At 41.8% G+C, this 18195-nt stretch overlaps 1 protein-coding gene across 8 annotated transcripts in view; it reads right to left on the bottom strand.

Annotated features, from left to right (window-relative positions):
* Positions 1-18195, bottom strand: part of NPNT (nephronectin) — a 55079-nt gene that overhangs the window by 9941 nt on the left and 26943 nt on the right. For all 8 annotated transcript variants that reach the window (XM_068681888.1, XM_068681890.1, XM_068681889.1 and 5 more), the window contains 5 exons: positions 15653-15772; positions 14877-14996; positions 10280-10414; positions 9146-9268; positions 6813-7208 (listed from right to left, as the gene is read on the bottom strand). In XM_068681888.1, coding sequence (XP_068537989.1) covers positions 6813-7208; positions 9146-9268; positions 10280-10414; positions 14877-14996; positions 15653-15772 — 894 coding nt within the window. The remainder of the gene's footprint in view (positions 1-6812; positions 7209-9145; positions 9269-10279; positions 10415-14876; positions 14997-15652; positions 15773-18195) is intronic.

The raw sequence follows: 18195 nt of genomic DNA, 5'->3' as shown, positions 1-18195 counted from the left end.
CCTCTGACACCTACAGTATTTGTGAGAGCCTTATCTTTTAAAAACTTGACACATTTTCCATACTCAGCGCTCAAAGAAGTATCTAAATGTCTGCATATGCTTTTTAGGCAAGTGAGGACAAGAATTGAGGTGATTTATAATAAAATAAACAACCATGTTTTCAGGAAATCAAAGATAAGAAGGAACTTTTACGCTAGGACAATATATACATAGGATCTTGCAGCAACCCCTCTAAATCCAGAAGACAGAGAAAAACGAAAAATAAGAATGAGGTAGCTTCCTGCTTTTTACAACTGGGACAAAATAAGCAGCCTGGTAACAGGTTGACCGAATGCAAATGTATTTTTAAAGTAGTATTACATGCTACAAATTCTGTATAGCAAAATGAAGAAGCTTGAAGTCTGTATTAATTCCTCAATATTGCTTATTAATTCCTCAATATTGCAGTCATTTTTGGAATTATTCCTACTTAAAAAAAAAAAAAAAAAAAACATTTGTAGATTTTAGAATACATCTATTTGCAGTCTAGGATATTAACACACAAACAGCCTCAAGGGCTTCAGGTTGGTTTAGGGAGTGCAGGCCCGTTAATTTTTACACAGTTAGTACTAATATTTTGGCTATTTCGATAGGCCCCTGCAGTGAGGACCCACTTGGCATTACAGTCATGCTGCACCCCGCTCACCCCTAGCACGCGGCAGTCACCATGCAGGAGGCCCATCCTCAGCCCCAGGTTCCCTGCAGCTGCCGGCACCCCCAGCCTACCTCCACCTCTCCTCTTGTTCAGTAAAATACCATTCCTGGTGCACTGTTAGTCTATAAACATCGAAGTTACACCTGTGCGCACGTACAGGCATTCTCCAAATTGAAGCTGGTGCCACTGACCAATAATTAAAGCTCTACAAAGAATATTTTTTCAAAACTTTTCCCTAAAGTCCTCTCCAAACGCTGTTGTCACGGGTTTCTAGAAAAACAGGTTGCGGGGCTTTAAAACAGCCCTTTCTGTGCTCAGCCCCCGTGAGAGGAACGTGCACACGGTATGAAACGAGTTACCCCAGGAGATGCAGGGCTCCAAACAAGATCCGTGTGTACACTTCTTTTTGCTACGACAACTCGTATGCTGAGTGGCCATCCTGGGAGAAAGTATTTGGCACAGTTATTCTCTGCAAGCTTTCCAAGCCCTTTCTGTGTACTTTATATAGCGTATCAGTGTGCTTTTCACTTTACTCCAATGGTTTGATAAAGCTTGTTAAATATAAACTTGGCTTCTTTTTCTTGGAGAACGCTGTTCGCTGTGAGCGAGCCAATACATCACCACCACCATATTCTCAAAGTTAATTAGTGTGAGCTCTTCATGGATGCACGTATGTGGGGGGCAACATTTAATAACTGCTTAAGACTGATTTCTTTTCAGCTTTTTAATCCCTGGGGAAACAGTAGGACTTTTTTTTTTTCATTACTTGTTAATTGCTGAGTTTGGGAGTGTAAGAGACGGTGTGTGCACACCAGGCTGTTTATAATTATAGAATAATCACTGTTTTGGTGTTACAAAACCAAAACAAACCATGGAGTGCAGCTCCACATTACTAATAATTTTTATGACTGTCAGTAGTGCTGTGCTCTGCCTTACAGCAAACCTTGTGCTCTTACACAATCCCATTGCACACAATGAGCATGACCGAGCTTCCCACTTCTGGTCAAAGCAAAACGAGCAAAAATACATTTTTTTTGACTGAGTAGTTGCTACGATTAAGAGTTGTTAAATTCCACTTCTAAAAATCCCCACAAGTGAGGAGCTCTCATGCAGAACTAGCAGAGAGCAGCTAAGAGAAAGGGTAGCCCAAAGGTCAGCCAGGCTCCTCAGCCGTTTAGTACAGAGCACAGCCTCATTTCCCCCAGGGAACACTTAGACTCATGCTGGGCTAAAGAGAAGGGGCAGCAGAGAGATGCACTTCACCCTTTTTATTCGGACACCCTCAGTGTCCTGACTGTGTTGCCTAAAGCTCTGCAGATTCCAGCTTTGCAGTGAGAATGACCTGAGGAATGGCTGTGGTGGCTGTCCTACCTCCCTAAGACCACTTGCATAATGGTGAGAGACGGTGCTGCTGTGTGACCGCTCTGAAGTCCCGTCCTGCATTGCTGAGGCAGTGAGAAGGCTCCTTAACTCTGGCCTAAGTCAAACATCTTTTTGTATATGTTCCCGTAAGATCCTGTGAATAGTAACCTGCTTTTCTATGAGGAGAGGTGCAGTGACAGCTCAGTTTGTGGGAAACATGGCTAAAATAACTAGCCTACAGCAGCTCGCACATCAGATCTGGGAATTTGCTAGGTGGAAGATGGATGGAGGGTGTGATTTGTGAGGCTCCCAAATCTTAGGGCTGAGCTCCAGAGTACAAACAGGAACAAAGGGCCTCTCTTAATTGCTTAAATATGAAGATGACTACATTTTAACAGGTGCCAGAACAGCGAGGACAAATTAGCTGCTATTGCAAAATGATGCTGCTCCAGTGATAGCAGGGAATAACAAGACCCCTGTTCTTGCTTTTAGCACTTCCCTTATTTCAACGGTTTCGAGGATCACGTAGCTGCATTTACTGCACTAAGGACTTCTCAGCCATTGAAAGGGGCAGCAAAAAGAATCGTTTTACTCCTATCTTGAGATCTCTTTAATAGCTGTTATGAGAAAAGACTCCCAATTCCGATCCTTTCGGCTCCACTAAGGGCTAAGAAGGAAAATTGCTGAACTATCTTTAATGCAGATAAGGGGTTTTGTTCTTGCTCTGCTGATACCCAGTGTTATGCTTTGTCTTTAAGCTTATGCTTTTAACGCTTGTCACCCAGATCCCAAGGGTAGCAGAAATTCCTGGCCTTACTGAGAATTATGTTCTCTTTCTTAGACTTTAGCCATCTCAGTAAACAGAAGAGATTCCTCTGTATTTCACTGCAGTTTGTATGAGCCCTGAAATAGTTAAATATTAAGCCATTGCTGCATTCCTCCCTCATTGCCATTCCCCCGTATCCATATCAGCAGAAGATTATCCTTGGTGCCAGATTCCACTGTCTGCATCTCACAGAGTGGTTCAAAGGCCAAGTGTAGGAATTCCATTTTAAAAAATACTCATTTTTTGTTCTCTGAAAAAGCAGCTCGGCACACTCATTACAGGCACTTTTAGAAAAGGGGTAAAGCATCTAAGGAAATGCAGCAACCCAGTACCTGTCAAAAACTGCAAAGGTATTTAAATAGCATTATCAGCAGAGTGCTTTGTGCTCTTTGTTACCACCGAACACACCAATCTCCCTGGTCCCCAGCTGATTTCAAGCTGAGCAGCACATTCAAGAGTGTTGAGAAGTGAAAGCTTAGGAGGGGTTTGCCCGGCGTGAGATGACAGGTCACGTAACAACAACGGGAGAAAACTGAGAGCGAGTCACCAAGAGCAAGCTCTGGAAAATGTAAAGTAATGAAAAATTACGATTTGAAAGATGCTTATGGAAAGCAAGTACACTTGCCCAGGCACATTTCCTCTCCTGAACTAGACCACCAGAGTGTTTGCAGGATTTGGTGCAGTGCACGAGGCCATCTCCCAGCGGACAGCACACCAGCCACCCCTTTTGCCACGGACTGCCTAACAGAAGTACCACGTAGTCAGATAGCTAACCGAGGCAGCGGTTACTGTCATGCTGCTTTGTCAAAGGCTTCAGACCCTGACAAAAAAAAAAAAATGGAAGTTCATTTATCACAAGGTAACCTCATTTAAAAGCACAACTTTAAAGATGGAGGTCATATGCTAAGGGCTGGAAGCTCTGCATCAACAGTGGTTGTTGGCTGCACTGCTCTCCGTGCTGGGTTTTGCCCCTCCACGTGATAAAGCACCACCTTTTGCGACTCGTCAGGATACAACAGCCTGCAGTAACAAGCAAGGAAGTGGCCATCGAAACCCTAAATCCTACCTCTTGCTCTGAGTGGATCTAGCATGAATTTCCTCCTCCATTGTCCAAGCCAACAAATGTTAGGAAATGACTGAACGGCTGCCGGCATTCCCCCCTGGGAAATAAAGAAGGCAAGAGCGAGGCTCTCTCTCCTCTTTTCAGGCTGGCGCACGGACCAGAGCACAAACTCTTTTTTGAGAACTGGTTTCTTAGCTGCCTTGACTGCAGAAGTAGAAGATGTGGGGGAAATGAACCTCAGGAGCCTCAGTACAAGCCAAATTAAATTAGCTCAAATCCCCGATCCAAGAACATTGCAAAGATGTCTGATACAGATGAGGTTAGTAAAGTTTAAAGAAGGTGAAGGAAGCAGTTGTAAAAGCCCTTTCCCTGAGGAAATACAAGGGGTACTGAAAAGAAAAAGATCTGCACAAACATTTTTGGAGGTGGGGAGCATCTGGCACATCCACACAGCAGATAAGAAGCACATCAGAGGTCAGCTAAATGTTACTAATTAGTTCAGTTTAAAGTTCTGTACTGTGGTAACATTCCAGCCATTCGTGTTGTGTTTGGCCAAGAGGAATACTTTTGGAGAGGCCCTGGCTTGCGTGATGAGGGAGCACTGCTGTCCTGAGCTCGTGGTGCCTCACGCAGAGCGGTTCACATCAGGATGATCCCTGTGCTGCAGCCTTGCAGCTGGGTGCTGCTCTCCCACGGGGCTGGCCGGCAGCACAGCCCCATAACTTCTCCCCTTCCCCACAAAATCCTACAGTAACAGGACTTCGGAGGCAAGCAACACCTTGCTCTGCAAGAAACACTTTCCTTTATGAGGCAGCACTAGAACTGCTTTGCACTCAACTGTAGGTTTCCAATCCTAGACAAATGCTTTTGTGCACTCACTGATTAAAATCTCTTTGGACAGAGAAGGTGGGAGGGGACATCAGCGTCTCCCACCTAGACGACTGCTGCAAAGTAGCATAATTGGGGGAAAGAAAGGTACCAGCTTCGTTAAGGATCATGCCACTAGTGCCACACAAATTCCTACACCCTACAGCACATCTAGAGTATTCCAGTCACACACCTACGTGTATCAAGGATTTCTTTAGCAGGGGATAGAGGCAGAAATAACATGGGCTTAAAGACATTGACTTGATCTGTCCCTATACTGCCTGCTGAAGCCAGTAACAATTGCTGTGCTTGATGCCTACGAGAATCCTGCTTACTGTGCACTGAAGCCTTTGAAGCTATGTATGGAAACCACAGACCTCAAAGGGTAGCAGCTAACCTATATAAAAAATTAAAAAATACTTTTCAAAGATTAACTTTTCCCTCTCCCATGTCTGTTATATGGAAAATAGCATAAGCTTACAGTTAGGAAACAAACTTGAACATTTTAACTTGCCTACTTTCTAAACTCCTACATCCCAAACATTCATATGGAAAGCACTAGCTTCTAAATCTAGCCTTTGGAGAGATTAGAGCAAACACTAATTAAAAATAAGCTTTATGCAAGTGATTGGTTTTACCTCATGAAAATAGCTGAAAGTTATCCCCCTGCTTGGGAATTCCAGAGAATACTCGCAGCACAAGACAGCCTGGGAAGCACAGCGCCATAGCCTAGACTGATTTCCACAGAACCCAGCATTTTTAACTATTGGTTCCCATTATATTAATGTTCAGGAGCCTTTACTGTTTGTTTGTTTGTTTTTAATTTTATATTAAAATATTATTTAACTGAATCTATTATTTGAATTGTTTAAAAACAGTCTGGAAAAAGCCAGAACAGGATTTATCTTCCCAGACTGTTAGTCAGTTTTTGTCTCTACTTTGAATTTATCAAATTGTCTACAGCAGACAAAATACCAACAGAGAAAACAAAACATTTTTTATGAGGAAGAAATTATTTCACTACATCATGGTCTAAGGGAACACAGCCCAACACGTTATTTCATAGATGCCAAAGCAACCAGAAAAAAACTCCCACATTGCTTGTACACCTTCTCTGAGACAGCAAATTTCCGCCTCCTCCTCCATCACTCCTGCAGCTTCATTGTACGTCACGCTGAAGGAAAAGGGCTGATCCAACACACCCTCCCCATCTCTAAAATTTGCACAGAACTAAAGATAAAATTGGGTGTTGAATGTTTCTTGGCAGCTGTATGCAACTCTGCATGTGCCAGTAGAGCCATCTGAGGCACGCACTAAAGCTGGCATAGAAACAGTGCTGTGTCTTTCAGAGCAGTTCTTAAAATGACATGTCCTCGTGCTAGGGGAATCTTTAGTATCCTCACCTTTTACATATCCACTTTCAGAGATGCAGTCCATAAAATTAGCCTCCACGATATTTTCATGCAATTCTACATTTGCTTAGTCATAATCATCCAAGACTATTTGGATTCATATAATACAGGCAACATAACAGAGCCTTTAGGAAATGGTCCCAATTTACCATTACCATTCTTAAAGCTAAGGAAATATGCTGTCAGAGAGCGACTCTCAAATCCCCGATTTTTGAATCTTCTGAGTATAAGTTATGTTGCATTTCAATTATTTTTCAATAAAATGCCTTTCCTTTCTCCCTCCAAAACTTTCGTCTGAAAATGTAAATAGGTTAAGCACTTACAAAGGACAGTATACTCACAAATAATTCAGGAAGGAAAACTGAAATTTTTGGTTGAATTCATCGAGAATTTTTTCCCACATTTTTATGTCATAGAAACAATTATTTGTGCAGCTTTACCACATGATCAGTTTCAATTACATGTCTTTGTTCTCATTCATAAAATATTCCAAAAAAAAAAAAAAAAAACACAAAATAGTACAGTGAATGCTTTCACTTTCCCACATCTACAGTTCCAATAAATGAAAGGCTATGTAAATTTACTTACTGAACACATCTCCTCGGGGTTTCTGAGGATCTATCTGGATTCTGTTGTCATCTGTAACTCCTTGAGATGTTGTTTCAATGGGAATATGTGAAGGATATTGGGTTGTTATCACAGGAGGTCTTTGTGGTGGTAGCGTGGGTCTTAACGTTGTAGGCTGAGGTGGTGTTGGAGGTGGAGGCCTTGTCACTGGCTTTGTTACTGGCCTTGTTGTCACAGGCACGTACCTCGTGGTTGGCCTTGGTGTGGGTCGAGTTGTTGGCCTTGGTGTGGGTCGAGTTGTTGGCCCGGCTGTTGGTCGAGTTGTTGGCCTTGGTGTGGGTTGAGTTGTTGGCCTTGGTGTGGATCGAGTTGTTGGCCCCGCTGTTGGTCGAGTTGTTGGTCTGATCACCGGCCTTTCTGTAATGATACAAATGGTTTGAGGGGTTGGTTTGTGCCTCCAGCATCAGGAATGCTATTGGCTACACCAAGGCCTCCCTTAGGAAGCGTGCTGTTGCTCTTGAATGTATGCTACGGGCCAGGTGGCACAATCATAGTATTAGGAGTAACTGCAGAGAGAATCAAAAAGGGACCAAAATGCACATCTGAGTCTCTCGCTCCAGAAACTTAAGAATATAGTTCATTGACATGAAGAGTCTTTGCTGAAATAATTTCTCTTCTTCTGAATGTTTCCACTAATTAGATACAGACTTCAGCATCAACACTACCGAATTTTCTGTACTTCTCATTACAGTATTTTAGAGATGCTTTAGGATGACTGAAGGCACACGGTGACTTCCATCCCCACCTCCTCCCAAGCATCAACGCTTTCAGAATTGGCAAAACATACCCAAACGAGCTGGAAGTGAAAAAGCATGGACAGGAAGGGTAGATCTTAAGCCATGCTGTAAAACTGGACAAGTTTTTACTCAGGAGCAGAGCAAAACTTAGTAACACTCCAATGTTACCACCATTTTGGTCATGAACGGGCACATACCTTTGGCTTAAGAAAGTATCTTCCAGGCCTCTCCACTTCCTCACAACACTTCTCCTTGTCAACAAGCATTAATCACATTACAGACATTGAACCTAAACCAACTAGCTTTCATTTAAATCCTTCTCTTTGCTGAACACCAGGAAAGTAAGTACATGTAAAAGTTTTTTTTTCAGCCTCCACGAAAAAGAAGAGGTAAACCGAGCACCACCTACGACACAGTGGCATTGCCAGCTATTAATACCACCTCCCTAATATTTCATAAAGAAAGGACAACAGATTTTAATTTTGTTTCACAAAGGGAGTTTCTATAGACACGAAATGCAATGACATCTGTTTTGTTATTTATAATTTACGCTTTGTTAATAAACCTTTATATCTCACTGGAGTTCTTAAAAGCCCCAGTAAGAATTCCAGTCACATATTGCGTGTACAAGTGTTTCAAGTATAACAGAGTTAAAATGAAGAACGACTCTTTGTTAAACAATGAACTGTTTGATGATATCAGGGAAAAAATTTCTCTCTCTAGCCACCTGCTTACTACTACTGGTTTGAATAGCCTGCAGGTTTTACATTATGGTGTGTTAAAATGTCAAATACACGTTAGGACTAAGCATGTCCACATACAGTTGTAACCATTCAGGTTGTGACAGACCACCTTGGCAAGACCACAAAACCATGATAGCTTTAGCTTTTAGCTAGGTTTTAACCGTCACAGCTTCCAGTGGTACTGCTCCCTAAAGAGACGGGTGAGTCACCAACGACCAGAACCCACATACAAACACAGGGTCCTCAAAAAGGTTCTGCAGATCTGTCATAAAGCTGCATAGTCCTGAGGGAGGATTGGGGAGAGCTCCAGCAGCCTGTTCAGTACCAAAGGGGATGACTGCTGCTCCCAGCAGGGACATGAGGATGGGAATTCTCTTGCAGGGCACTCATCTAAAGAAATGCTCTCTCTCGGCTGTGCTCAGATCTGGGGAGCAGTGGGGAGTGGATGTGGTAAGCTGCTGAAACGGGCATGTTGCAGGACGAACATAATAGCAGTGTGTGAGTAATATGCACTGTTTGACCAGACCTACCCTGCTTACTCACTTGTCCTCATTCTGAAGCAATCTCTAGAATGAAGCTGTGAATAGGGTGAGGTGAATTTCTTTCTAATTATGAAAATGTCTCAGAGAGAGGTATTTTTATCAAAGCATGCAAAGACTCAGAAAACTCAGACTACATTCCCTGGCCTTTCTTAAAGTATTAAAAATAGTTGGAAGAAACTGAGCCTGACAGTGGTATATCTCAAAATTTCCAGCACAGGATTCATGGACACATTTGCTTTTAGAATTGCTTTTTTAAAAGCAGTGTTACGTACGTATGCAGTTTGTTCCGTTGTCTCTGTACCCTTCTTTACATTTGCATTTGTACGATCCTGGTGTATTGTAACACCGTGAAAAACTACCACACTGATGCTGGCCAAGGGAACATTCATCTATATCTGCAACAGAAAGTTACAAAAAAAAAAAATAATCATTTACATTCAAGAAATCTGACTTTCTGCTTAACCCTGTAAAAACATGAACAGTAGTATGATCATTAGGAAAAATACAAATTTCAGAAAATTCAATAAAACTGAATTGGCAGTAGAAAAAGGAAACCAGCTGCAAATTAATGTGGCGAGTTTAGGCATACGCACATTCTCAGTCACCCAGGTATTAAAATGTTTTATTTTTTTTCATAAAATGCTTCTTTATTATAGATCTAGGTAGAAACTGCTTATACGACATTTCCATGTTGCTAGTAGTATGACTAAAATCTCCAAATTCTAGTGCTCTGCACAGAGATTTCTCTCAAAAAAGCATACTTAAACATAAACCAATAAATACCTCATTATCTCCACACGATCCTTTTTTCAGTGAAAGGATCATAACCATCGAGGCCATGGGAACTAAGACAGTGGGATCTGGGAACATCTCTGTTGAAGGGCATCCACCAGCTGCATTCCAGTCTCATGTCCAGACAAAGACAGGTTATTTCCCAACCCTTGCCTTTCCCCCCCATCCTCAGGGAAGGAAGGTTGTGCAGCCTGGCTTGGAAGGAGTTGGGGTGTACCCTTGCCACATTTTCTTATCTTGGATCTTGGGGCAAGCAGCAGAGCACACCTGTGTTAGAGCTCGGACATAGCCTAAGCTAACACAGCGCTCCAAACCTACAACTGCCTGTGCCCTGTGGACACAAAGGTTTTGGAAAGGAATTAGTGGAACACAAGGTCTGCTCTCCCACCAGATTTCACAAGAGAAACAATTACAAGAATTGAGGCCAAATATATGCTTTCAGTTTCGCATTCGATCTATCTCTATGACCCATTCTTTCCTAAAATGCAGGTGCAGAGCAACCTAAAACCTACTTCAACACTTCTGCTATAATAAGCAAACATTCCTCTTTAAACCATTAATTTCAGTTTAGAATATGTGTCTCTGTTACACGCACATAAGAAATACGTTATTACCATGGCATTGGTATTTGCCTCCGATGTACATTAGATCAAAGCCTTTATGACACCTGCAAATGTAGCTTCCAAAAGTATTGACACAGTGCCTAAATCGTGGGCAGATGACTCTTCCAGTAGCACATTCATCAATATCTGTGGAAACAAAGGAACTGCATTATTTTTCATAACAGTTAAAATACAATCTATAGTATCTATATTAAACTGGTCTCACATAACCAAAAAAAAAAAAAAAAAACGAAGAAGAACAGCCAAAGTACTTCTTTCTGAAAAGGTCGTGCTGGCTACAGCCAGCAGTAACACCTGAGCACTTCAGGCTGTGTCACCGCAGCTCAGCTCCTGGTCACACGCCCACATTTTTATGCTTCCCATGCCAGAAGCCTTTACAAATGCTGTGAATGACAAGAGAGGCACCATGGGCATCACTACCAAAGTCTCAGCACTTGCTCTGTAGTCTTGCATCCTGGTGCCCTTCCCCTTGGAAAGATGTTCTCTAACTCCCCACAGGATGCCTTCTTTGAGGCCTCAAAGCACTCATCCTTAGAACTGTGCTGACATTTTTCTGAATAAAAGCTATTTCATGCTACCTGTATAAATTTCTTTTCTCTCACTAAGCCCTGCAAAGTTATAAAGATAGAATCTGGATTTACAGGAGAGGAATAATAAAAAATACCCCAGTAATTCTTTGTCTGAAACATGCCTGAAACATTGCTCCTGTAGCACAGGTGATGTGTACCCACTCGAAATACATTACCATGCAGTAGAAAGTAATTTGCTTTTATAAAAATCTCAGGCATCCCTAATCCATGACCTGCACACTGAGCCTATCAGAAATCTTCACCTGTTCAGGACTTGCTCTAAGCAAAGAGGGAAGGCTAATGCCCGGGATGCAGTATTTCTGGGTCACATACACATAGTCCCCACAGGCTGAATGCCTTTCCCTGCAGTACCTGCACCACAGCTGACCCCTCTGTCATGGGGATGTTGGCTACGTGAAGTGACCCTCAGGTCTCAGAGGTGCTGAGGTACGTGGCTCCATTTGCCCTGCCAGGGAGATGAAGCAACATCCAGGCAAGGAGAGAGGACTGGGAAGCTGTGTGATGCTCAGCCAACGTCTGATGCCTCTCAGCTCCCTGAAGCTGCTGTTCTTCATGCTACGTACGCCGGGCTGAGGCCCGGGGAGCAGCCAGCACTCACCCAGGTCTGCTCTCGCTGTCTGCAGAGCTCTCGGCAGGAGACCAGGCTGAGACACAAAAGTCACGCACAGCCACTCACTCTGTAGCCCTTGGAAACCGATCTGCAGCCTGCTAAGTACTTGGAGCTTAATTCTGCACCGAGGTAGGGACCTGCCATGCACAGCTGCCTCTGACGCACACCACTTCTGACGTTCACTGGTTATCTGCAGGGCACAGTTCAAGCCTCTGCTCTGCGGCTCTATCGGGCTCTTCATCTATGAGAAAGCAAGCTTTTGCTCTCCACACGATTCTTTTTCCAAAAAGGAGCACTTCAGCAGCAGGTGTCAAGAGTGCAAAACAAAGCTGAATGATTGATGCCTTGCTGCTTGTGAAAGAGGCTGAGAAAGCAGAGAGAAGCCTGAATCTCTTACACAGCACGGAAGAAATGTTACCATTGACATACGGTTGCTCTGACACACTCAAGGAATCATAATTAATAAAGAATGGTTCAAACAGGGAACTAAGAGAAACAAATCTTCTGGTTAATTAAGGCAGCTACCTGGGACAGGCGAGATGTAGCTCCAGGTTCTCTGAGCTGTTTCCCACAACCCAAAAAGTAACCTTGAGCCATGAGTTACTGCCTGGATGGGCTCTCCCAGCAGCAACTGTGGCACCGTCCCACCTTGCTTAAGGTATTAGTGAGGACAGAAGGATGCAATTTCAATGCTGCATATTTCAGACTCTTGATTACTATGGTGTTTTTTAATTACTATTTATTTTTAAACCACAGCTTCAAAAAACAATTCAGTAGGAAAAAATACTAGTCACTGAGCGTATTTCATGATAGCATGGATTATGTTCTTTAAAACCTAATGGAGCGTGTCCTGCCTCTCTTTCTGTACAAACCCATTTTTTTTTGCAAATTCACGTATGGTAAGAAGCGTGCTGAGAGTGCTGTAGTCGTATTGTAGTCATATGCTCTTTACTGGTGGCAAAAATGTTTTGACCATTAGCTAGAAGGTGGCACGTAAGTGCTTACAGTTAGTCTCCTCCAGCTCTCAAACAGCACAGACTGTCGCTTCCCTCAAACCAACAGATCTGTGCCAATTCACACCTGGGCCAAACGGTGCAAGGGCTGTTTCCCTTTACCTGCTGCAATACCCTGTGGCTCCTGTGCTTCCTATGAAAACCTGGGCATGAGGGGGTGATTTGTATTCTGATCAGCCTGGTTTGCAATGGAGGCGCCTGCCCAGACCTAGCATCAGGGAGCTGCTCCAAAGGCAAGTGGTGCAGACAGAACCTCACAACTGTCGTAGTCAGAGCTCGATAGAGAAGCAGAATTACAAGCAGACTTGCTTCGATCCCACTGTGAATAAGGCCGTATTACCAACCTAAAAAAAACTATGAGGCTGATTTTAAAATAATTTGGTTTTTAAGTTTATAAGAGTATATTTTCAAGATCCTGTTCACAAACAAAGCAACCAGAACGACTTTATTTTGCAGTGAAAGTTATTATTTTCAGCCCTCAAAAAACTACAGACCTTCTAACGCTTCAATGTATATATTGCTAATTTCATAAAATGAAAAACCCAGTCAAAAGAGCTGACAACATAATTTGATGGCTGATTTGCTGATTCAAGAATCCTTAATTAGTCAATTAATCCCTAGCTTCACTGAACATTTTGCTGAATTCTTTTTCAATTTGTTGTTAGCTTCAGTGATTTACCTTCATGGGCAAATTGTTCGGTTGCTCTTTACTGTCTGGAAGGATCATTTTAACAAGAGAATGATCAGCATGGGTTAAACTAAGAATAGAATAATGCCTAGAGGAATTTCCACCTGTGCTAAAAATAAGCATTAAATTCCCAGCTGTCTTTCAAATTCCATTCAAACTAGGATTTCACAAGCTGCAGCCAATAGACACTTCAATTTTCTTACCATCATCTACATTGTTATTTCCTTACTGCTTCTACACTGGTAGTATCTGTACACTCCTTGGAACTGATGTGCTCCCCAGCAATGATGGGGTTGTACACGTATGAGGAAAAAATGAAGTTCTAGCCCCAAATAACTTTGATTCTTGGTGGTATTTACTGGTTTAGTGCAACTCGAACTTGACAGAGCAATTACACTCGAATGCACGTCACGGTCATTTCTTACCAAAAAAGAGTTCAGCATCGTGTGTGTGACCCATGAAGGACATAGGTAGTTTCTTGCTATGACTACCTTCTCTGCATTGCGTAAGCCTGCTCTGAAATTTTTGTAAATTTTAAAAACAGAATACAAGGTCAATCTGAATGAGGCATACAAATTGAAATGTGGGTACACAGTTCTTCACCTTATTAGAAAAAAAAAAGTTGTTTTTTTTTTTTTAATTTTTTTAAATCTACACTAAACAACTAGTGTCATGGTGCTGGTCAGAGTATTAAACTTCTGGATTACAAGTGTATTTTGCTTATTTCAAAGTGAGTCTGAAGTTTGTTTGAACTTCTCATAGAAATGCACCCACTAGGAGAACCTCAAGTATTTTTTCTAGCAAATTCCTACATTTGGTACAATTTGTTTGAATTCCTACTTAAAATCACTCAGCTTACTATGACATGGTACAAGTCTTTTGCAAAGATCTCTATCTGCCATGTCTACAGTGAGACTAATCACAGTACAATCTCTTTAGCATGTGACAATGGTCTTTATTTATTTTTTCTGATTGCTATACCCATTCTTTTGCATGCGTAGACATGCCAATTACACTCTTACAGCTGAGCCTGCTCCTCACATCAAAAGATCTAGATTCTGTCCCTTGCTCTGCCACCAAGTTCTCGGTCGGCATGGATAAGTCCCTTTCAGAAGAAGTGACTTTCACCTCCCCTGTGGATAGCCATGGCACCTGAGTGAATAATGAGGGCATCCATACTCTCTTACATTCTTTCAGTACAATTCTGCATGGTTGCTAGAGGTTATGGAACAGTAGCACTGCGTAGGATATAAATGGCAAAATCACTGGAGCATCATGCCTACTCAGGATGTATAGTTAATGACTAAAGAAATCACATCACGCTGTTCTTCAGACCATAGTAACGTGTGGCACAATACAGTCTGATTAACCACGAGCACCTCTTCCATGTTCAAGAATGTGAGAACAGTGTATTTCACTTCATACTGTACAAATTCCTGAGTTTAACTTGGAGTTTTCACAGTTACGCAAGAAAGACAGGAGACAGGAGCCTAAATTGAACTCTCTATACTGAGAGTGTGCAGAGACCTTTACCTTGGTTATCCCAATCCTTATCGGCAATGTCTTTAAACTGCATGGATAATGCTTTCAAAAATACACTTGATAAACTCTTGAAATGCATTTAGGGTAAGGCTGAAAACTCTCTTGGGAAAAAAAAAAAAAAAGAAATGTGCATCTGATCACCTACCTATGCAGGTTCTACCATCAGGCCCCAGCTGCAGTCCTGGAGAAGGACAGCGGCAGCGCACTTCTCCTTTCAGCACATCACAGCCATACTGACAGTTTGCCATTGAGCAAGAAAGGGCATCTAGGGGAAAACAATTGAACCTGTTAGATAAGGAATCTGACCAGAACCAGAAAGTCACTGAAATCTTTGGAGAAGTAAGACACAGTACAGATATAATGGAAATGGAGAAACACCTGTAGAATTTGACAGGTAGTCATTCTTGCCTTAAAAGCACAACTGCAAAAAAGAAAGACAAAAACCAAAACACCACAGTTGTAGTAAGTTGTGTCATGGAAAGTAGAGCATGAAAAGTAGGAACCTCATCTCCAGAGAGATGACAGTACAATTTTATACCAGTCAGACAACCAACAGCTGCAGCTTTAATGATTTTACATTTATAAGGACATAATACAACAGAACTGCAGGTGTCTTGCTGCAATGAAAACAGCAAGCACTTGCCTCTGAAGGACAATTACCAGTGATTTACAGCATTGAAGAATGCTTCTGGGAAAACTTGTAATAAAACTAATAAAATCAAACTATTTGCTCGTGTTTTGTTCAGCCTAATTTCATTAGGAAAAAAAAAAAAAAGCAGCTCATTTTATGCAATTGTTTGATTTCCAGCAAGATTAATCTTTTACTGCAGGACTCATCTTAATTTCATAAAAGTTTCCCAGGGAAGCCCAAGCAGGGATCTTGAGGAGATTACAAAAAGAAAGCAAGAAGCCTTGCCGTACTGGAGCACGTTCCGTCTGGCATCAGCATGTAGCCGTTCAGGCAGTAGCACTTGTAGCTGCCGTAGGTGTTCATGCACCGGTGTTTGCATGGCCGGGGCTTCAGTCCACACTCGTTTAGATCTGCAACAAAGAGTACAAGGGAAGGGGACGAGAAACAAAAGCATAGTAAGGATGTGTGAAAAGAAATACGAGATCAAATTCCTGGAGGAAGAAGGAAAAATGCAGCAATTAGCTTTTTAGATGCAGTCCAGCTGATAGCAAGTGTTCAGAACAAACTGCACGAAGCGCTGTTCAGTCCTCCTGCCAAGTGGAATATGTTTTTCTGTTTCACCTTTTCAGAAAAAAAAAAAAAAATTAAACTAGCAGTACTAGCATTAAATTAAGCACTGACAGAAGTTTCATTAGCACGTGTACAAGCTCAGGCTGCCCAGATCTTGCCACTATCCATGTTGATCTGATGACCCGGACCAGCCAGAACTCCAGAGGAGGAGAAAGCAAACATCACTGCTGCAATCGCTATCAGCGAGTCTGATAGTGATTCAGTGATTTGCTATCATGCTTCAGAATTAGTTGCAGAGGAAGGCAGGAAAACCGATTTGAAGCTACTTAAAACAATCTCATGGAGAAAATGTTTTCCTTACCACCTACAAAAGACTGATAAAACTACCTGACAGCAGGGATATTTGTCAAGGACTATGCCTAAGGGCTAGTATTTCAGATTTACAGTTTAATACAGAATTCATGACTTAACTTGTAAATATTCAGCCCATGATTTTCGAATCAGTTGACAGGGCTTCTAACAAGATTGTCAGGAAACCCTTCAGAATTCTCTTCCAGTAATATGTTAATTTAATTGGGTACAACAGAATAATTCTCCACAGAACTTAGTTATTTGTATATTGACAAGTAAAGATGAAAATATAGGTGAACATAATAAATGCACTCACAAATCCAGCCAGCAAGTACTTAACTGAATTACTGGCCCTCAACTCCAGCATTGCATAATGCTGCCTGGAGTGCTGTTACAGTAACAGAGAGAGTGGTATTTCCAGGAACTTTTCAAAGAGCCACTACTAAACATGTTCTCATGAAGTGTCACCACTGTGACCCAAAACCATCAAGGATTTTGCTGATACCTGTAAATGAGCACTCTATTATGTCACGGTTGGTCCCTAGAGCTCCAAAAGTGTTAGAAAATCAAAATCTATCATCTTCAGAGTTACTTTGTTTTTATCTTCACGGAGCCAAGGAAGAGCAAGCATCGTCATATACGCCTCTTCCCACAACCCTTTTCCTACCTGATTTCATTTTCCAAGGCCTTGGGAAGGGCAGCAGGTTAAGGGATAAGAATACCTTCTGCTCCCTTCCACTGGGACAGAGTAATGGTAAGGGATACAATTAGAAAAGTTTTCCTAGGAAGCCTGAAGGAGAATGTTCACTCCTACAGCTGTGAGGAAGACCAGGTGAACATAGGCAGGACTTCAGAGATGAAAAGCTGCCAAAATGAGGGCTGGACCTGTGCCCTGGAAATGAGGAGAGATGACCTTCTCTGCAGTCTTTCTGCAGAGCACACGTTGCACAAAAAGCATCCCCTTCAAACTCTCTCACTCTTCAGGAGGTTAAAAACATTTCTCCAAGCATCTCCAGAACATACTTCTCCCAGCAGGCACCGATACCAGAGTCATAAAATGAACCTGCAGTGTTAGAGAGAAACAGCTGTGGAAGAGACGGACATTTTCCACTGTGAAACCTTCAGCTAAGAGTGCTGACTATCAGTACAGTGTGTGCACAGGCCAAACTGGAAAGCAGATGATGATGATGATGGAGGACAAGTTATTATTGTGAAAATCTTTATAGAAAAAAATATATAAAACGCTTATAATAAACTGGAGGAAGTTTGCATTTTGGGAGGCAAACTTCTCTAGGCAGCATAAAAGGCTTTTTTTTATTTTGAATTTTGTAAAAATTACTGTTTCTGATAAATATTTCAATTGCACTAACATATTTCCTACATATCCAAAACTTCTGTTAAAAAGTTATTAAATTAATTAATATTGCCAGAGTTTGACTTGCAATTCATGGAAGTATCTGCACTGAGCCTACACCATTGATTGAGGTTCAAGCTCAAGAATAATTTTGAATTAAGAAAAAGGAAATTTCTTAAGTCTCAAATACATATATTTTTCCTGCTTTGTACAAAACCCATTACTTCACAAAATGAATACGTAACAGAGGTAAGTATGAAATACTTTACTAGAAGTTGGGACAGGATGAGGAAAGTAATGCTGAAATGAAGCTGCAGGGCAGGATTTTAATGGCACCTGTATGATCTGCAAGTGCTTACATCCCACTGCACTTCAGCTCTAAGTTGAGAAACTCCCAAAGATGCTACCCTTAAGAGCTGTCTCTCACTTACACAGCTATTACCACAGATTCAAAGTTGCAAGATGTAAGTATTAATGGCTGTTCTCAGTTTTAAATCTGGCATCTTCCATAAAGTATAGATTACATTATAACCCCTAAATAACTGGAGTCCCACAGTA

Source organism: Anas acuta, chromosome 4, assembly GCF_963932015.1.
Source record: "Anas acuta chromosome 4, bAnaAcu1.1, whole genome shotgun sequence".
Lineage (NCBI taxonomy): Eukaryota > Metazoa > Chordata > Aves > Anseriformes > Anatidae > Anas > Anas acuta.
This window is presented reverse-complemented; position numbering and strand designations above follow the sequence as displayed.